Source organism: Geotrypetes seraphini, chromosome 9 (genome assembly GCF_902459505.1).
Source record: "Geotrypetes seraphini chromosome 9, aGeoSer1.1, whole genome shotgun sequence".
NCBI classification, from domain to species: Eukaryota; Metazoa; Chordata; class Amphibia; order Gymnophiona; family Dermophiidae; genus Geotrypetes; species Geotrypetes seraphini.
In genome coordinates this window covers 160721370-160743485 of record NC_047092.1, presented here as the reverse complement: position 1 = coordinate 160743485, position 22116 = coordinate 160721370, and the positions used below count along the sequence as shown (strand labels likewise).

The 22116-nt window shown below is 42.1% G+C and overlaps 1 protein-coding gene across 3 annotated transcripts in view; it reads left to right on the top strand.

Moving 5' to 3' along the window:
- The window catches only part of PLCH1 (phospholipase C eta 1), a 141936-nt gene that overhangs the window by 45911 nt on the left and 73909 nt on the right, over window positions 1-22116 (top strand). For all 3 annotated transcript variants that reach the window (XM_033957584.1, XM_033957585.1, XM_033957582.1), the window contains exons 3-5: window positions 13818-13964; window positions 15334-15577; window positions 18095-18224. In XM_033957584.1, coding sequence (XP_033813475.1) covers window positions 13818-13964; window positions 15334-15577; window positions 18095-18224 — 521 coding nt within the window. The remainder of the gene's footprint in view (window positions 1-13817; window positions 13965-15333; window positions 15578-18094; window positions 18225-22116) is intronic.

Here is a 22116-nt window from a genome sequence, read left to right as displayed (position 1 = left end):
ACCCCCTAAACTACTGATGAAGCCTCCAGGTATGTTCTGGGGATGGGTTGGGCCAAAGGTACGTCTCTAGAGGGGTGGGGCTCGATGTCAGGCAGGAGACTGGGTGTGCAGAATTTTGTGTGCCCTGAGGGGGGTGAGGAATTCTGCACGCACAGAATTCTGCCAGGAGTAAATGCGACATGGCGCCTTTTTCTGCATTAACTGACTGCTCTGTGCAGTGTATGTAGGTCAGATACTGTGTGCACCACCCTACGTTGACCGCAAAGCTTTTGTATTAATTTGTGTAGGAAACCTGCAATAAGTGTAAAATGTACCACAGTTTAGTAAAAGGGCCTCTTGGCATGGCAATGGTGCATTTTTGCAGCATATACATTTAAAAGTGTAGGGTTTTTAAAAAAAATTTCAGAGTTTGGTACTAACTCCCTTCTTTACAAAGCCGCGCTAGCGTTTTTGGCGCCGGCCGCCTCGCTAACAGCTCCGACACTCATAGAATTCCTCTGAGCTGTTACCGCTTCGGCCGGTGCTAAAAACACAAGCGCGGCTTTGTAACATTTAGATGGATTTTTGTGATTCTAGTATTTATAAATATGGGCAAGTCTAGGAGAAATTCTTTGTTTTTTGCAAATTTTTTTTTAAAAAAGTGAAACAAAAGCCTTCATATCTAATTTTTAATAGGCAGCTACGACCTCTACCCCTAATCATTTCCATAGCAATACTAGACGTGCGCAGCACTGTTCACATTCTATGCAGGTACTTTATCTGCCCCTAGCAGGCTCACAATTTCTTTTTTTTGTATCTGGGGGGAATGGAGGGTTAAGTGACTTGCCCAAAGTCACAAGGGGAATTGAACCCGGTTTGCCAAGATGAAAGCCTGCTGCATCTAGGTTTTCAGATTATCATGACTAAAGCCTTCACGGGCATATTTAGAGTGGGAAAACCCTTATCTTGGTTTTGCGCTCTGAATTTGCTGTGCATGGAATGTGCAAATTATATATATATATAAAAAAGATCTTATTGAAAATATCACTGGAGGATTTTTCAGTTGTAAATTCTCTTCATAGGTCATATTTCATCAGGTGCAGAAAGTCTCCTTCCACTTAAATTTATTTTCAGTATTTTGCCCCTTTTTCAGTCATTTTCACACAAAACTGTGAAAATCAGTTTCTGACCGGCCTCCTTAGGTGAGAGGGGCTTTCCTTGACATTTTCAAATCTGTTCTTCTACAGGCTTTCTGCACATTTGATGCTTCCAGGGTCTTAATCGTCACACTAAGCATGCATGTCTCATACCAAAAGTAGTACGAGCCACTGCATTCCCTCAGTAGCAAAGAGCAAAGCAGCAGATGCCTCCAGGATTATCGGGCTGAGCTCCCCACTTTTGATTAAAAAAAAAAAAAAAAAAAGTTAAGGGATACAAGGGCTCGTGGATTCAGGTTTTCAGAACTGCACACCATGGATGTTCAGACCTCATCTTTTTTTTTTTTTTTTTTCAGATTGCAGGGTAGTTTTATTTCAGTGTTCTGCATTTTGATGGGCAAGAAGTTGATGTTCTTGGAGTAATTTTTTTTTTTTTTTTTCTGAATCACATTTTCCAATAATGTAGTGCGATAGCAAATTAGATGGCAGAGCTTGAAGTATACAAAAATTTAAGTCCAGAAAAAGGTAAGGAATGTTTTTGGAAGCATATGCTGATTTTTTGGAGAAACATACCTATCATTGAAGAACTGGTTTTAGTCTCATCCGCACGGTTAATATTACTTTTAATGCACTGAAGATATTTCGTGCAGTTTAAACTTATGCACAGCAAGGTTGAAATTTCTTGCAGTTTTCTATAATTTGCAATGAAGTATTCTTGATTGATAGAGTTGGTATTCTTTTAATGCAACATCTTTGCCGATAGATTAATTGCCAGTTATTAGTATTTCAGATCTTCCCCATGTCATTTTGTTTATATATTTCCTTCCGAAAATACAGTATATATACGTGACAAAATGCAAACATTAGAGCTGTTTGAAGCAAAGAAAAATCTAGTAAACCTTTTAAATTATATCCAAAATAGATCGTGCTTCATTTTGCATAGTGAGTGTAAATGGCAGATAAAATACTCATTTAGGACCAGAAGTGTTTCATTATGATCCAACGTAATTAGTTTACCATGATGAACAACGTAATTAATATGTTTGACTACAAGAGGAATACAATGTTTGTGTACAGCAGAAGTAATGTCTGAGTTAACAATGTACTAATGAAGTGTTAGCCTTATGAGATGACAAATGCATGTGAAAAGAGATTTTAGCTTCAGCTCATGCACTTTGGCATTGGGTAGATGTCTGAAGAAGACGAGTAACGCTGATGAGAAACATTGTGACAACGAGCTGTCATTTGTGCTAAGATTGTTCCTTGAACAGTAGTATTGCATGACTCCTTTATTCTGGTTCACATTGCTTTGTGGAAACGTGCTATTTTTTTCCCAGTTGAAACACAGTGTTCTAAGATCTCCACAGCTGAAATAAAATGCACTGGGTTTTTTAGTCTGCATTCAGATATACTTCCCCTCATAGTATTCTTTGCAGCATGACAAAAACCTTGGGGTTATTTTTCTTTGCCTTCCCCGCTGGTCTTCTCTTATCTGTGTGTGAGGTGCATATAAAACTGCCAGTGTATTTGTGTGTGTGTGTGTGTGTATCTTATAGGATGCTTTTGGATATTATTTCAGTTTCTTTTTCAATCATTTTCTTGTATTTTAAGGAATTGCCAAACAATTTGTGATCAAGTATGCATGTTTTGGTGGTATTACATATTAAGAGATGGAGAAGGTAAAGGACACATTTAGTATTTTTTAAAAATGATATTCAGTCTTACATAATTGGGGAGAATGAGTAGATTTGTGAAATCACTAGACATTTGAAAAAGTTGGTGTGAGTGTTTATTGTCCAAACTGATTTACAGACTCAGTTCTAATTATACAAAATTATTACAATTTTTTGTGAGCAATAAGAACATAACATAAGAACATAAGAATTGCCGCTGCTGGGTCCGGCGGCCTCTGGATCAAAAGCCAGTGCCCTGAGACCAGCCCTATCTGCGTACATTCCGGTTCAGCAGGAACTTGTCTAACTTTGTTGAGCGTTCCAGTTTTCCACATTCACCACCTTCCAGTCTTCTGGAATCCTTCCTGATTTGATCGACATTATGGCTATTAGTTGAAGCAGTTCAGCTATAGCCCCTTTCAGTTCCTTGATTATCCTCGGATGGATGCCATTCGTTCCCGGGGATTTATCATTTTTAAGCCTATCAATCTGCCTGCATACCTCTTCTAGACTGACTGTCAACCCTGCCAGTTTCCCGTCTTCGTTTCCTGCATAGAGCCTGTCAGCTTCTGGTATGTTGTGTATATCCTCTTCGGTAAATACAGACGCAAAAAATGTGTTTGGTTTGTCGGCGATGGCTTTGTCCTCCTTTAGCACTCCCTTTATTCAATGGTCATCCAACGGCCCCACCGCTTCCTTTGCAGATTGTTTCCCCTTAATATATCAAAAGAACGGCTTGAAGTTTTTGGCCTCCTTGGCTATTTTTTCCTCATAGTCTCTTTTGGCCCCTCTTACCGCCTTATGGCACCTGCTTTGATGCTGTTTGTGCTTTTTCCAGTTTTCGTCCATTTTCGACCTTTCCCATTTCTTAAACGAAGTCTTCTTGTCTCTGATCGTTTCCTTGTCATCATCAGCAGATGAATCCAGAGATGAGTGGGCTATGACCATCCAAAAGCAGGCAGCGATAGAGAACAAGAAGTTGAGCTTGGTCATATATAAGATGGTAGGCTCATTGGTAATCCAGTATTTTTCTCCCGCAGGCAGATGGATGGCAAGAGATTGGTGGTCTGCCCGCTCTATAATAGTGTTGACTTAATATATACTGTGAGAACTTAAGGGTAACCATCCTGGGTCAGCCCAGTGATCTATCTAGCTTGTATCCTGTTCTCACAGTGGCCTCTTGGTCATGCCCTTAGCAATAATAGCAACCTTCCATGTTTTCTTTCTCACAAGTCATGCCATGTCTCTTTCAATACCACCCAATAGGGCTTTTTTCAGTTTAGACGACTCCTATTTTGATGGTTAGCTCCTTCCTGTTCTGGAAAGCTGTGGGTGCATAGTATGGTGTGGCAATTGTCTTGACCTACGTACCTTGTCACAGAAGTCGGCTCCAATCTTCCTTTTGCCTCTGGGGATAACAACCATGTTTTAGCCCCTTAATATGGGACAGTTTTTGCTCCCCTTGCTGTCCCCTCCTTTATAGGCCGGCACAAGGTGACACAATAGCATTTTAGGCACGGGCATTATTTCTCTTTGCACCCACAGATGCAGAGCCTATCTTTTATATATATAATAATTTATATTCTGTGTGGATTACAAATTATTCAGGTACTCAAGCATTATTTCCTAACTGTCTCAGCTGCTTCCCACTCTAATTACCTGGGGCAGTGGGGATTAAGTGACTTGCCCAGGGGTCACCAGGAGCCATGCGGGATTCAAACCCACAACCTCAGGGTGCCAAGGCTGTAGCTCTAACCACTGCATCGCACACTCCCACTAATTAAAAAAAAAAAAATCGGAGAGGGCAGCTTCAGATATCCCAACAGAATGTTGAGATGTAGAGCGCTGTTGCATATATGTCATCTGACTGTGGAATGGGCCCCAGCTTTAAAGGTGGAGCGTAGTTGCAGATACTCATGTACCATCTGTAGTTTGAATTAGAGAATGACACGGTGACAAAATTCATCACCGTCCCCGTCCCCGCGGATAACCGCGGGAAATAATCCCATGTCATTTTCTAGTGTCTATTTCAACCTCGGTCCTTCTACACCAGCATTCTTCAAAGCAAAGCTTGAGGGTCAGTGGTTGTGGCCATTCATACTCTGATTCTTATGTGAGCCAAGGATAATGAAGCCATTGTGACATCACTGATGTGATTGGCTCTTAGGCACTGGTGGAATGAGGCATTATGACATCACAATATCTGCTCTGGATACCAGAGACTGTCATTCTGTAGTGTCTGTTTCAACCTCAGTCCTTCTACACCAGCATTCTTCAAAGCAAAGCTTGCGGGTCAGTGGTTGTGGCCATTCATACTCTGATTCTTCTCTCTCTCCTTAAAGAATGACATGAAAATGGTTTCCCGCGGTTATCCGCGGTGACGGGAACGGTGATGAATTTTGTCACCGTGTCATTCTCTAGTTTGAATGTGTCTCCATTTTGGAGGCTGGGGACAATTCCAGATTGACCCTTTGAAAGTTAAATGCAGCTCCATCTTTGGATTGGGAGAGTCGTGGCATATCTGCAGTGTGAATGTGGAGTACAGCTCCTCCTTTGCATATAGACCGCAGTTCAGTGGACCGACAGACCGAAGTCGATCAAGCCCAGTATTCTGTTTCCACCAGTGACCAACCCAGGTCCCAAGTACCTAGCTAGATCCCAAGTACTAAAACAGATTTTATGCTGCTTATTTTAGGAATAAGTAGTAGATTTCCCATCTCAATAACGGCGTATGGACTTCTCTTAGAAAATTATTCAAACCTTTTTTAAACCCTGCTAAGCTAACTGATTTCACCACATTCACCAGCAATGAGTTCCAGAGTTTAATTACCATATTTCCCTATGTATAGGCCACCCCATGTATAGGCCGCAGGAAATGCAGATTTAGCTTTTAAAACTCTTAGATAAGCCGCCCCATATTACAAGCCGTGACTTATCTATGAGTTTAAAAACTACATGGGGGGTGGCCTAAACATCACTGCCCCTCGCATACAGCCCTCCCCCCAGTAAATACCGTATCTTTGCCGGTTGCCTCATACAATGCCGCGGTGCAAGGCAGGAGCAATCTTTTTAACGTCCAGCTACCATGCGCTGCTTCCTCAATGCACTCCTTTGGTATCTGGGCCAATCGGAGTCTTAGGTCACTCTCAGAGTATCCCGGGAAGCACCTGGAAGGAGGCCCAAGGCCCCCCACCCCCGTTGCATTCCAGAATGCACCGTGAAGGGGAAGGTCCGTCATTTTGAAGAGGCTGGTCTGCCGGCCAGAGGGAGTAGGCATCCCTCTGACTGGCCTTGCTTCTAACGGTATGGGGGGGTAGGTGTTGTGGGTGTCAGGGTGGGCTGTTAGGGATGCTTGGGTGAGGTGTTTGTGGGGTTCAGGTGGTGTTGGGGTTCAGGGGCCGGTAGCAGGAGGGAGTGGGCATCCCTCCTGCTGATTTGGGGGGAGGGGGTGTTGATTAAAATGGCCTTAGTGCACAGGAATGAATCATGTAATGACATGCTAAACCCATTTTCTACCACAGCTTGGTGAAAGGGTCCCTAAGAAAGCTGATGCTTCTGGGGGTAAATACGCCTTTCAACGCTTTAGAGATGATAAATAGTAGTAGTAATACCCTGTTTCCCTAAAAATACGACCTATCCTGAAAATAAGCCCTACTATGATTTTTAAGGATGTTCCTAATATAAGCCCTACCCCCAAAATAAGCTCTAATTAAGATCGACCCCCAAAGCCACCCCCCTGAATGTCCCCGACATTCCCCGACTCCATCCCTGACACTAGTGTTGCCTGATTCACCGAAAAAAAATGGACTCGTCAATTCAGTGACCCCCCCACCCAGTGAGACCTGACATACCTCCGCTCTGAGGCTTCCTAAAGCAGCGGCGGCAGCAGCGCTCTAAATGGGCTGCTTCACGGCCTTCCCCTCTGGGGCCTTCCCTCTGCCGCATCATTGATAACATCATTAGTGATGCGGCAGAGGGAAGGCCCCGGCGGGGAAGGCCTCGAAACAGCCCATTCAGAGCGCTGCAACTGCTGCAGTTTTATGAGGCCTCAGAGCGGAGGTATGTCAATCTCACGGTAGGAGGGTGGGTGAGGTTTTGCTGCATAGGGGGATGGGAGGGAGGGATAGAATGATGCTACACATGGTGGGGAGGGGGTAGAAAGGAAAGAGGAAGAATTAGGGTGGAGGAGAAGAAGGGAAAGATGATTGTTGTACATGAAAAAAATAAGACATCCCCCAAAATAAGCTCTATTTGTCATGTGAAACCCCCAGAATAAGGGCATTTAAATATTTTTTTAAAGAATACTTCTTCACTCTGGGTTGCCATTGAAGATCTAAGGAATACAAATTGCTTTGCCGATGTGCAGAGAGCTTTTAGATGAAAAGGCCCAATGCACATACAAACCTGGTAGGAATTACAACAGGCTCAGTTTTCCTTTTGTAAATTGTTATCTTTTACATAGAACAGTTTGATGGGCTAATGCCTTTTCAAGTCAACGACTTCAACATTTTTTCAGCAGGTAAACTCTCGTACAAGATTACACTGAGAACACTATTTGCTATCAGTCAACTAGTGAAATGAAGCACAGGCCAGTTTCAGGTTATTTCCATTTTCTTAAAGGATAGATTCACCAAGTGAAGGGGATAATAAAACAAAAAAAGTCTAAGTCCCTTTTTGGCCTAAGGCACTAGGCACCCAAAGTTGGTCAAGAAAAAACATCCAAAATGTGTATTTTTTTTTTCTTTTTTCCGACAATGGCCTACCTGTACGTTCAGACCACCACTATGTCTATCTTTAAAACATATTCCTGACCAAAAATTCGCCCAAGTCCCAAACCAAGACCTTTTAGGCGTAGGAGGGGCCACTCCTTCGCCTAATAGCACAATTCTCTAACCGGTGTCTGTCATAAGCACCGGTTATAGAATCAGGGAACTCACCTCCCCCCCCCCCCACAAAGACTACAGCAGGAGGGATGCCCAATCTCTCCTGGCAGACATCCCCAAAGCCGCCCGTAAAGATTGCAGCAGGAGGGATGCCCAGTTTCTCCTGCCGGACAGCCTCTAAGCTGGCCAATCTCTTCTGATGGACAGCCCTCCACCCCCTGCAATGATTGCTGGCAGGAGAGATGCCCAATCTCTCCTGATGGACAACCCCTGAACGATTGCTGGCAAGAGAGATGCCCAGTCCCTCCTGCCGGACACCCCCCCCTAAGGTAGCCCACCCGGAGAAAGAAGAGAGGAGAGAGATATTGAGGGGCAGCAGAATGAACACACTTGTAGGTCAGCAATAGGAGCTTGAACTGTATGCGATTGCAGATAGGGAGCCAGTGAAGTGATTTAAGGAGAGGGGTGACATGAGTGTATCGAGGTTGGAAGAAGATGAGTCATACAGCAGAGTTTTGCACAGATTGCAAGGGGGAGAGGTGACACGGCGGGAGACCAGTTCGAAGTAGATTGTAGTAATCTAAGTGTGAGGTTACGAGAATGTGTACAAGGGTCTGGGTAGTGTGCCTAGAGAGAAAGGGGTGAATTTTGGTGATATTGAAGAGATAGAAGCAATAGGTTTTAGCAACTTGTTGGATGTGCATAGAAAATGAGAGGTTGGAATTGAAGATGACTCCAAAGTTGCAAACAGAGGAGATTGGAACAATGACTATTATTTACTGAGATGGAGAAAAGAGGAGGAGGAGCAGAGGGTTTAGGAGGAAAGAGGAGCAGCTCAGTCTTGGACATATTTAGTTTCAGATGACGGCAGGACATCCAGGCAGCAATAACAGCCAAACAGGCAGAGACTTTTTCTTGGACTTTAAATGGAATTTTGTGTGTAGAGAGGTAGATCTGGGAGTCATCAGCATATAGATGATACTGGAAGCACCAAGGAAAGGTGTAGAGAGGTCCTAAGACATAACCCTGGGTATGCCAACTGCTAGCGGGGTATCAGCAGAAAAGGACCCACCAACACGTACACTAAAGGTGGTTTGGGAGAGGTAGGAGGCAAACCAGGAGAGGAAAGATTCACGGAATCCAAACGAGGACAGTGTATCAAGGAGTAATCTGCGATTAACAGTATCAAAGGAAGCAGACAGGTCAAGAAAGATGAGGATCGAGTAAAGGCCCTTAGATCTGGCCATGAACAAGTCCCTGTAGACTTTAGTGAGGGCAGTCTTTGTGGAGTGTTGGGGGCGAAACGCAGATTGTAGAGGATCTAGAATCTGTCGAGTTGAAAAGAAGACCAAGCAGCAATGGAGAACTGCTTGCTGGAATCCCTGGTGGTCCAGAGGTGTAGCGAGCAGAAGCGAGCTTTCCGCGCTCCTGCCCCGCTGCTAACCCCATGGGATCTATCTCCATCCCCTAACTGTCCTCACGGGTTCTGTCCCTGTCTCTGTCTCTGCCCAGGCCCTTCCAGCTCTGTCCTCATCTGCACAAGCCTCAAACACTTATGATTTTAAAGTGTTTGAGACTTTTGCAGTTGAGGACAGAGCTTGCAGGGATGAAACGGAGACATATCCTGTGGGGACAGGGACAAATTTGTCCTCGTGTCATTCTCTACATAGCTATTAAAGTATGCAACTGCATCTTAGTAAATAGACCCTAACAGAAGAAACATTTATATTTATTTGTGATGCTGCAGAAGCAGCATTGGATCTCCAATCTTCCAAATTATTTAGATCAATGCTGTCTTGTTAAAATGTTTATTTTATTTTTATTTTTCCTCTAACTCTACTTTTCACTTCTCTATTACCCTCCAGGTACTTTAGTTAGATTGTGAGCCTTCGGGACAGTAAGGGAATTTTTCAAGTACCTTTCTTATTTCTAATCTTAATATTTTCTGTAAACCGCTTAGAACCTAACGGATGTAGCGGTATATAAGAAATAAATTACATTACATTACATGGACCATTTGGCCTTCATCTGCCATCATGTTTCTAGGTTTCTATAACCATAAAGCTCTATGACATCACAATGCAGGCAAAGAGCCTTAGCCAATGGGAAGAAGATATGCAAATGTTAAGAGCCTTAGCCAATAGGGAGAGGAGGAGATAGTGGATGCTGCAGAATTCTACTGTTCAACGGCTCCCCCTTCTGCTTCTATTCCTTTCTCTCCTCTCTTCTACCTTCCAAAGTATTTAGATCAATGCTGTCTTATTAAAATGTTTATTTTATTTTTATTTTTCCTCTAACTCTACTTTTCACTTCTCTATTACCCTCCAGGTACTTTAGTTAGATTGTGAGCCTTCGGGACAGTAAGGGAATTTTTCAAGTACCTTTCTTATTTCTAATCTTAATATTTTCTGTAAACCGCTTAGAACCTAACGGATGTAGCGGTATATAAGAAATAAATTACATTACATTACATTACAATGAAAGGAAGTCAACTTTCATCACAACAGCAGAACCTACTTGGTGGTTCGGTTGGAAGAGTTGTGTTGAGATGTGTAAAGAATCACAATTCATGCATCTGAAGTAGAGAACTATTGCAGAGATAGTTGGGTTAGGTCTTAGAGGGGAAGGAACTACAGTTTGGAAGAAATATTCTGGCTAGCTGTGAATGGCATTCCCATTGGAATAGTTTCCATTTGAGCTACATGCCCAAAGATTAGGAAGAGTCTGCCGTATGCAAAGTTATTTTGCAACTATGCCAAGATTTAAAAAGAAAAATCAGGTTCTAAAAGAGAAAGCCATTTATATTCTACTTTTTCTGCTATGTTTCATGCAGTTAATAAAGCATAGTTAATGAAAAAATATATTTTTTCAAAGGATATTAAAGATCTTATTTGATAACACATTTCCTTTGGGTACCATATCAGACTCACTCAATTTATAACCCAGTGGAACACTATTAAAATCTTTGCAACATTCTCTAATTTAGAGACCACAAAGGGTTTGTATATTCCCATACAGTTGTTTTATTTGTTCAGTTTTCGGCCATTCAGGAATTACCACTCCATAGAGGCTTTAATTTCAGTGAACAGATTATAGTTTCAAAGCACTGAACTAGCTGATGTGATGTAAATGAAGATGGCCTTGATTTAATAGAGTATTAATTTGTTTCTGGGAACAAGGACTTATGCAATATATTGGGGGCTTGCTTATATCTGTACGTGGCAGGCAAATAAAACATTTTAGAACAGGAGGCAGATTAGAAATAATGGTAGATAGTGGTATAAATACCATATATACTCGAATATAAACTGACCCAAATATAAACCAAGGTAACTTTTTTCCCCCCAAAAAGGAGGAAAAAAGATTGACTGTAATATAAACCAGGGTGTGTGTGTGTGTTAATATTCAAGTGCCTTGCCTTGCCCTGCCAGGCTCTGTACCTGCCAGCCCCCCTCCCTCCCTGCCCAGTTCTGTACAATGTCCCTCCTTCCTCCCAATGCCTTGCAGGCCTTCATTGGGCCTGCTGTAAATCTTGGTGGTCTAGCGGTGGGCTGGGACAGTAGGAATCCCTCCCACCTTTGTCTCAGTTCTCGCGGTAGCCAATCAGCTAGTGATTCTGCATGGCCAGGAGCGAAGGAAGGTCACTTCTGCCACGGTCACCGCAGGACCACCAGCAATTCTAAAGGTAAGCGGGGGAGGCAAGAGGGAGGTAAAAATTCTTAAAATTGGCTGGAACAGGAAACGGGATGGAATTCCTGCTGTCCTGGCCCACCGCTGGCCCACCAGGTCTCACGGCAGGCCCGGCAGAAGCCTTCAACAGGTTCGGGAGGGGGGTGGGTCAGTACTGACCCAAATATAAATCGAGACCCCCATTTTTATGGCCCAAAAATCTCAGTGTATATTCGAGTATATACGGTAAGCAGTTTTAGGTGATAGTGGTTCCCCAAAATCTTCTTAAAGCATCCAGAAATAGCCTGAGAGCTTCTTAATTATAGCAATGGGACTGGAACTGAGTGGGTGTTACTTGAAGCTCCGTAGGTTAAAATATGATTTTAAAAACATGCATTTGTATTTTCAATCAACAGGGTATACAAAGTGGATTACAAATGTAAAAAGGTTCAGAGGACAGGCTTGGAGGTGAAGCATTAATGGTGGTAGCATCATCTTCATCAGTAGTTATTGGCATTTCTACTTGTGGTAGCCATTTCCAAGACTTTATTATAGGAGAGGTGAACCATACATGAAATATGGGTGTGCATGGCGGACATTTTCATATTTTGCTTCATTTTGTATTATACTTGTGTGGTTTTTATTGCATTGTCTTTTTGCATGAATTAAATGCTTTTAAGATATATGATAAAATGGAAAGGAAATTAAAATTTTCTTCGTTTGTGTCATTTTTGGATTGGAGAAAAAAAAAATTGTTGAACAGGAGCCCATCTTGCAAACTTTGCAAGATTGCAAGGCCCCTCTTCGTTAGTTCTTCCTACTTAGACAAAGTTAGACTTGGATTCATCATGCATGCCATCACTTGCTGAGCAGGCTGTAGCGTCCAATTCTGCCATTGTCTCTTGGTACCCAGTCTGGCCAATTGTGGTGTATTCAGTCATGAGGCTACATCTCCATTGGCTGCAAATGACCTTGAGCTCTTTAGTGTAGTTTAATTTCAAAATAGAAATCACAGTGGTTCACACACACAAAAATAAATAACAGCAATATCAAAGCACAAAGAAAAAGGAATTACAACCAATTTAAAAAAAAAAAAAAAAATCAGCATAAAAAGGGAGAAAAAAAATGAAGGGGCAGCAGATGGATTGCTGCTCATAGGATTATGAGGAAACCCAGAAGTGGCTTTGCATGCATTGTTACCATCACCACCAGCAGCAGTAGTTCACCTATCATCCAATGAAGGCCAATCAATGTCAATTATGAGGTGCTAATTGCCAATTATTAGCGCTAATTAAACCTATTGATTAATTCATGAGGATAAGATGTCAAGTAATCAGCCATGTGTATACTGTTCTAGAGTCACTTTATTGATAAAAAAGCTCAAAGACTCGACACTAGCAGTGTTTCGGCATCTGTGCCTTTATCAAGAGTCTTGAAGAGTTGACACAGTACACACAGAGACTATGGATAAAACGCTGGTGAAAAGTCTGAAGGAACAGCAACTGAATAAGTGTCCAAAGCGAAGCTGAGGCTTACTCGTGACCCTTAGCTTCGCTTGCTTTGAACACTTGTTCAGTTGCTGTTCCTTCAAACTTTTCACCAGCGTTTTATCCATAGTGATTATTTGGCATCTTTATCCTCACGACTCCATTGCTTCACTCGTCGTTGAGGCCTTTTTTTGGCTTCCTCTTCAATAAATTACAATATAAAATATATCAAAATGAAAACAAGAAATTTAAACATAAAACAATCACAAAAGAATGTGCAGGCAAATATATTTCATTTTGCTTAGTTCCCTGTAAGGCTTTTTCATTTTGTTTTGTTTCTTATTTTACAAATTTTCATTAGGTTTTATATAATTTTTTTTAGGGTACAAATGGACAAAAACAACACTGAAGCAACAGAAGCAGGCCTAGAGGTAGAGCAGAAATGTTCAAGCCTATGCTGAGTTGGTTTACCAGAAATAAGACATAGATACATAGGAATGGATTCACGGTAGCATGTTCTTAGGATGCAGAATTGTTCTTCCTAGAAGATGATTGCCTTCTAGTTTGAAGGTTACAGGTTCAGTGCTGGCTTATGCATGATAGCTATTAATACTGGAGGAAAATGGTGGGATTAACCCATGCAATCATTTTGAGAGGTTTTCCTGTCCTTTTTGGTTAGATTCATATTTAACTAAGTTCTTCAGTCAGCTTTTTTATTGAGATGGCTGAGACAATCTTTCAGTGCCTTTACTTTGATTGATTTATTTTAAGGCAGTCATGTTTCATGTTTATTAAAATTTGATGCAAATGCTTATAACATAGTTTCAAAGCGAATTACAAATATAAAAAAAGGGGTAATAAGAACATTTCACACACGTTAACAAAAAATTAGTAAAAGGAGCCCTAAGTCTTTTATGTATATTTGATACAGGCTCATTTAATTAAATTTTGCTCTAATTTTCTTTGCAGTTGAAAGATGCATGAGTGTAATGCAGTCTGGGACTCAGATGATCAAACTGAAGAGTGGAACAAAAGGGCTAGTGCGTCTGTTTTACCTGGATGAGCATCGAACCTGCATCAGATGGCGCCCATCCAGAAAAAGCGAGAAGGCTAAAAGTAACTCTTGCTTTGTTTTAATTCATATTTTAAGGTTATGATATGTAGATGAGGCTGTTCCATTCCTCACTTTTCTTCTTTCCACTCAGTTTCAAGAACCAGTCAGCTTGAGCTTGATTTTCAATAAGATTTCACTTATTGAATACCCGCAGAGAGATTTGTAATGCTGAACTTGGTTAAAGACAGGGACAGAGAGGGGGAGATTCTGAACACGGGGAAAGATAGGTACACAAAAAAGGGAGATGGATGATGGACATATAAAGAGAGAAAAAAAAAAATCAAATGGACAGGAGACCCTGGCAAAAGAGTGAAGAAGACAGAGGGGCAGCAGCAGTGGTTTAGCATGGTCAATGGAGCTGCACTTTCTTTTCACTCTCCTCTATTAGGTGACTATCTCCTTATATTGTTATCTTCTTACTCTCTTCCTATTTTGTCCTATCATTATGACTGATGTTCTTTTCCTTTTCCATATTAATTTGTGTTTTTGTAAACCTCTTTGATTGCTATGTTCTGAAAGGCAGTATGCAATGTACCAATAAACATTGGCTTAATATATTGAACTATCTGAGCTTATGTCCGTCTTATTTCTCTTCTGCCTCCCTTTGTTTCTTCTGATAGTTTTGCTTATCCATCTCCTATGTGTGGTTGCATATCTTGAATGCTACTTCTTTTGCTCTTTCTCTTACTTCCTTACTGAAGCTTAATGATCTCTTCCTTCATTCTTGCCAACAATCCTGACATATTCTTGCTTCTTTTATTGCTATATATATTTCCTCTTTGTCTTTTGAAATCCCTTTAAATTAATGAGGCTTCATCTAGTGTGAGATGAACACAGAGGATTTCTAATCAGAAAATAATGAGTATACATTGAAGGAACTAAGGCCAGTACTGGGCAGGCTTGCACGGCCTGTGTCCCGTTTATGGACTATTAGTTGAGGACGGGCTGGGGAGAGTTTTGATGGCTGGGATGGTTAAGATGGGCTGGAGTGAGCTTTGATGGAGACTCTAGTAGATGGAACCTAAGCACACAACTGGGCAGTGCTCTGGGTTCTGGCCCAGGAATATCTAAGAAAAAGGACCATTTAAACTAAATTAATTTATGGAATATGTATGGTTGGGCAGACTGGATGGACCACTCGGGTTTTTATCTGCTGTCATTTACTATGTTACTATATTGATACACTTCCTGGCGTCAGCCCTCCCTTATTTTAGTATGGCTTGGTTCTATTTGTGTTTATTGAACTACATTGTATGAGAATCATTTAAAATTAGATTATCTTCTGTTTTAACTCCAGTAATTCTGTCACCATTTGTCAGTACCAGGTATAGAGTTGCCTGGTACTTACAACTCTATTTTTTTTTCTTCTAGTTATCATCGATTCAATTTACAAAGTTACTGAAGGCCGACAATCAGAAATATTCTATCGCCATGCTGAAGGGAACTTTGACCCTAGTTGCTGCTTCACTATATACCATGGGAAGCATATGGAGTCTCTTGATGTGATTACTTCTAATCCAGAAGAAGCTCGAACTTGGATTACAGGGCTAAAATATTTGATGGCTGGAATTAGTGATGAAGATTCACTTGCTAAAAGACAAAGAACTCATGATCAATATCCTTTTCAGAATATTATATTTTCTTTCTAGATCTAATTGGTCTTTTCCTTAGGATCAAGGATATAAAATTATCTTTGGAATTTTCAATCTTAAAGTCCAAGATTTATAAAAAGAAAAGTCTTGTTAATCTTAACATTTATGCTTTGTAAAATTGTAAATTTTGGCAGGGCTTTTTCAGGCAGTAAATGCTGATATGCTATATACCAGCACCTTTTTGCTGCTTGGCAAAAATGCCTTGGCCTGTGTAATAGATGAATATGATGTCCTCCTCCCCTACACAGCCAGCACCCTCCATGGAGTGTCCATTTCATGAACCATGTGGATTCCTGTAGATCTCATACCATAAGAGTTGTCCCAGGAAGTTAAGGTTGTGTGAGGCATGCTTCTCCTGCTGGTCAGCTCTGCTAGAGAAGGCAGGGGGTAAACCTGGGGTATGAAAACTGTCCCAGTTCTGCGAGATCAGGGGCAGGGTGAACATTTAGAGCAGTGTATTGCAAACTGTGTGCCGTGGTGAGATTCCGGGTGTGCTGCAAGACGCCACGGAGGAGAGGCACTTTCAACGGCTGACTTCCTACAGGACATGCCTCTCATGGCAAGAGGCACATCCTGTGGGCAGTCAGACAGTACCAGTGTCTCTCCTCTCTTCTCTTCCAGCACTCCCCCCCTACACTGGTGGCTCAGGGCCCCGTCTGGAGAGCCTTTGTGCATGTGCGGATGTCTACGTGATGACTTCACGTGATGCATTGCGGCAATGTCTGCAAATTTCCAGATGCCCTCAAGCCGTGGCTTTGAAAAGTTTGCAAGACAGTGACTTAGAGCATACAGGTCAATTCATAATAGAAGAGCAGGAGCTGTGGCTAAAAGACTGGAGTGACAGCAGGGAATAACAGCACACTTGATGCATTTGAAGGGGGCAGCATGGGGACTAGGTGGTTAGACTTGGAATGGATAAAGAACGCAACAACTGAAGACTGGGGGCTGGATGAGAAAGAATGGTGGAGATAGGAATGGAGAAAGTGAGAACTTGGCATATATGACTGGGGTGAGTAGACTTAGCAGAGCCATTTCAAAGCTGGCCAGATTATTTTTTATTCTGACAAAAATAGTGTGGCTGTTGTCTAGACCAGTGGTTCCCAACCCTGTTCTGGAGGACCACCAGGCCAATCGGGTTTTCAGGCTAGCCCTAGTGAATATGCATGGAGCAGATTTGCATGCCTGTCACTTCCATTATATGCAAATCTCTCTCATGCATATTCATTAGGGCTAGCCTGAAAACCCAATTGGCCTGGTGGTCCTCCACGACAGGGTTGGGAACGTCTAGTCTAGACCAGACTTGTCCAACCTATGGCCCGTGGGCCAGAACCCGGCATGCCAAGTGTTTTAAACATGAACCATGCAGTGCCAGAAATTCAGGTTGATCTCATGAGAATTGAAACCACGAGAGCAATCTGAACATCTTGTGTTTCATGGCTCAAGCTTGCATAAAACCAAGTTGTGGTGGGGAAGCAAGAATCCTAAGGTTTCTTCTGCAGCTGAAACCAGGTTAGTGAAAGGAAACTGGATGAAGGATGGGGATGATACATGAGTGAGACAAACTGGGTGAAAACTGGGAAGGGGATGATTCACTGTTGTATTGGCACTATTTGACAAAATATTAAAACATATAAGGTGTGAGCCCCTGATAGAAAAAGGTTAGACATGCCTGGCCTGGACAGTCAGCTTTTTAGGTCTCCTTGTCCAGCCTATATTGAACAAAAAATTGCATGAAATTTGTCCATAAAAGAACGAAAGCTGAGCAACCAGAAAAGCAGTGGTAATGAAAAATAACTAGGAAAATGGGATGAAACAACCAGATAAGGTAAGATCATATTTCAACCGGGAGAAGATCAGAATGATAATGAGATACAAGATTCATTTAATCAAGAGCTTTTTAATTCCAGTTCCTTAATGCAATGATAAATCCGGTGCATAATTAATATAACTCACCAGTAGTGGTTTTGCAGATGAAATACCCTGAGGTGCTAGCTATAGCCATATAATTGTATAAAAATGCAAGGTAATATATAGAAATAAAAGAAAAACATGAGGGGAAAAAAAGAATATCTTTTTTATTGGACTAACTTACCCCGCCCCCCCTCCTTTTACAAAGCTGTGGTAGCGGCTGGTGTGTAGCAATTCATCCACACCCATTAAATCTCTGTGGACTTCGGAGCGATTATCGCAGCAACAGACGTTACCATAAAAGAAGCCTTTCATGTAGTTTATGATTAGCTATCGAAGGTACACCCTTCTTCTTCAGATCAGAAATGCAAAAAAAAAAAAAAAAAAGCAAATGGGTCTAAACCCCCCCCACAGAAACAAACAGCAACAATAACCCCCCCTCCAAAATATTCCCAGATACTTCTCTATTGATTTAACAAGAAATTTAAGAAAAGAAGCAAAGACGCGGAAGGCGGAGTCTAAATAGAATTGACACCGTTGAGTGGTGCAACGTCTCCTTAACATATCTGCACATGGGTGAAGCAGACCTTTGAGGAAGCTGACAAGAACAGAGATGGCTTGTTGAATATTGAAGAAATCTACCAGTTGATGCATAAACTGAACGTGAATCTGCCACGAAGAAAAGTCAGGCAAATGTTTCAGGTCGGTGTCTTCTGCATTTCCCTTTTTTTTTTTTTTTTTTTTAAATTCTTTATTGATTTTCAAATTTTGGCAGTGCAATACAAATATATTAAATATACATAACACACTTAAAATACACAAAATTAATACATTACCAATCCTTTTCTCCCTCCTTTCCTCACATAACTATTACACTGCATATGCATATATTATTGCAATATTATAGATATTGCAATAATACATTCCCCTCCCCCCACCCCACCCCCCCTGGATGTGTACGGAATCTGTAAAAAGGGAAATGCCTGGCATTCATTGCAATTCAATGCATTCAATGGGCTCCACACCTTATTGAATATCATACTAGACCCCAAACACTCCGCATTCATTCTCTCATATTTATACGTGGAACAAATATTTGCCCACCAAATATTTGTTTTGTCACTAGGTGTTACCAAATCAGATGCCAAGTACAGTGGTGCCTCACACAACGAACTTAATTCGTTCCAGGAGCAAGTTTGTTATGCGAAAAGTTCGTTATGTGAAACGCGTTAAGCGCAGTGACTAATGACTGCCTGCAGTGCCTGCGCGGAAGGATTCAATACATCGGCAGCGATCGTGGAAGCTCGGGCGACTTCGTTGTGTGAAACGAAGTTCGTTGTATGAATCATGACATGAAGTTCGTTGTGTGCAGCGTTCGCTGTGCGAGGCGTTCGTTATGCGAGGCACCACTGTATATAATCATTCAGTTTTGGATAGCTAAGAGTACAGTTCATTATAGCGAGCCTCTAAAGTTAATTCATTATGATTAGTCTGACATTTACATATAAAATTAGAAAACTTAGTAAGAAAGGTAAAGCAATACATGGGCGTCAGAACGAGGGAGGCCACAGGAGCCAAGGCCTCCCCAAAGATTGGTGGTCGCTGGTCAATTCACGCCCACCCATCTCGCCCCCCCCCCGCGCTGTAGTTTTAAATCTTTGGGCAGCTGCCCCACAGTGTCAATGAGCAGACTTGCCCCGGAATCCTTCATTCTACTTCCGGGGGCAGGCCTGCTTGTTGACGGTGATGGACTAAATCGCGTGAGACAACGGCGCGCTGACAACTGAGCACAGACAACTGAGCGCAAGGTTGACGGCGCGCCGAAGAAAAGCACTATTTTAAAGGGCTCCGACGGGGGGTGTGGGGGGAACCCCCCCACTTTACTTAACAGACATTGCGCTGGCGTTGTGGGGGGGTTTGGGGGGTTGTAACCCCCCTCATTATACTTAAAACTGAACTTTTTCCCTAAAAAACAGGCAAAAAGTTCGGTTTCAAGTATAATGAGGGGGGTTACAACCCCCCAAACTCTTCACAATGCCAGCACGATATCTGTTAAGTAAAATAGGGGGGTTCCCCACCAACACCCCCTGTCGGAACCTTTTAAAATAGTGCTTTTCTTCGGCGCGCCATCAACCTTGCGCTCAGTTGTCTGCGCTCAGTTGTCGGCGCACCGTTGTCTCGCGCGATTTTGTCTATGAACCCTTGTTGACACTGTGCGGCGGCTGCCCTAAGGTTTACAAGTACAGCGCCGGGAGGAGAGGGAAATCGGGAGCTGGTGACAGGCTGTGCTGCAGGATTCTGCTGAGCGGAGCCCTTGGGCTCCCCCCCCCCCAAACAAAATAGCATTCTGCTGCCTATGAAGCAATATTTGTTGCATAACAGAAGATCAGCTTTTCATTTTGGTTAGACTACCACAAATTCTCTGTCAGCAAGCGGGAAGATCAGCCAACCAAATAGGTCCAGATTCAGCAAATGAGGCCTAAAGTTAGCACCATTAAGAAAAGGCCACGTAACGCTAATATAAAATAGTGCTTAGTTTGGATTCCCACGCTCAACTTTGGGCGTGAGGACATACACCTACTAAAACTTGGTATTAATACTTGTGCCTAACTGATAGCAGTTGGACATACAAATGTAAGTATTCTATAATATCATGGCCACTATTCCCTTTCAGCTGAGCGGGTGTCCTCCAATTGCTTTGCTACCAATAGGGGGTGATGCTTCAATATTGTGTTTTCAATCACTAGGGACAGGCAGGTTCCCTGGTGTCTGACAGAGCTTGCCTTGTCCCTCACTATTAAAAATGTGATAATGAAACTGAACCAGCACCCCCCACTGGCAGGACTGAAGGTAGAGGACTTCCACTCAGTTTAGAGGGAACATTGATGATGGCTAATTTCTGGGATGCCACTGACCTGCCATTGCACTTTCCTTGGCCTTGCGGTGAAGTGGCCATAGTATGCCTTTATGTGGGTCTTTCCCATACACTAAGGTCATTTTTACTGTTGGAGTGAAATAACCGAATTTTCTTTTTTTTTTTTTTTCATTAATGGCAATGTCCTAATTTTGCCATGAGCCCCTACAGCTACCCATTATGTAGGCAGTAAGGGCCAAATTCTATAAACAGCGCCTAATTGTAGGTGATGGAAAGCATCCTACCACTGTCTAATCAGCCAATCAGGATGCGTGTTTTTTTAAAAAAACACCCGAGGCAGGCCACCTACACTGTAGGTATCTGTTGCGGTTGAGGGAGACACATAGAGACCCTTAAGCTCGCCTAAGGCTGGGCTTGGGCATGGTTTCGTCCAGAAGTGGCCTTGGGTGAACTTAAGCTTCTTACCTATAGGGGGTTCAGTAGTAGCAAAAATAGTGCTGTATAATAAGTTAAATTCTTTCTTTAAGATGATTTTTATCCATTACACAATGGAGAGCCGGGACACTGGAGAGACATATTTGCAAGCTGCCAATATTTGGGAATTATAAATAAGCCAATTTTAAAAAGTTTTTAAAGAAGCAATCATAAGTGATTATACTTTGTTATATTTAGAACATGTAGTTGTTGCTTATGCCATAGGCACAGTGAACCAACTTGAAATCTTAGACCACAGTACCAAACAGTCTCATACAATTTATGGGGTCCTTTTATCAAGCTGCAGTAGGGGATTAACACGCGGAATACCGCGCGTTAAACCGCCCGCCGTGCTACTTGCTAACGCCTCCATTGACGAGGCTTTAGTTTTATGGCTTGCCGCGGGAGTTAGCGCGTGATGAAATGTCCGACGTGCTAACCCCGCTAGCGCACCATGATAAAAGGAGCCCTATATCTTCTTGCGAGATCCTCAGAAGTGCTTCCCATGGGCTTTCAATTATGCTCCACGAGATGTAATATACTCAGGGGTCCTTTTACTAAGGTGTGCTAGCTGTTTTAGTGCACACTAAATATTAGTGCGTGCTAAACGCTAATGCATCCATTATAGTCTATGGACGCATTAACGTTTAGCAAGCGCTAAAACTGCTAGCGTGCCTTAGTAAAAGGACACCTCAATTCGTCATTTGATCGAGCAAATTTTTTAAAATAAATATTTCCATTCTCAACTAATGAATATTTTAAAGTGAAGTGAATATCGTTTGTATAACTTGTTATACAAGTGATATTCGCTTCACTTAAAAAAAATTCATTAGTTGAGAATGGAAATATTTATTTTAAAAAATTTGCTCGATCAAATGACAAATTGAGTGCATTACATCTCGTGGAGCATAATTAAGAGCTCGTGGTAAGCATTTCTGAAGATCTTGCAAGAAGTTATAAAGAGTGTTTGGTACGGTTCATAGACAACCCCGCGAAAGACAAAGGCGCATGCCGACAACTGAGTGCAAGACGGAGGCGCGCGCCGAAGAAAATTACAGTTTTTAGGGGCTCCGACGGGGGTTTTTGTTGGGAAGCCCCCCCCCGGTTTACTTATTAGAGATCGCGCCGGCGTTGTGGGGGGTTTGGGGGGTTGTAACCCTCCATATTTTACTGTAAACTTAACTTTTTCTCTAAAAACAGGGAAAAAATGAAGTTTTCAGTAAAATGTGGGGGTTACAGCCCCCC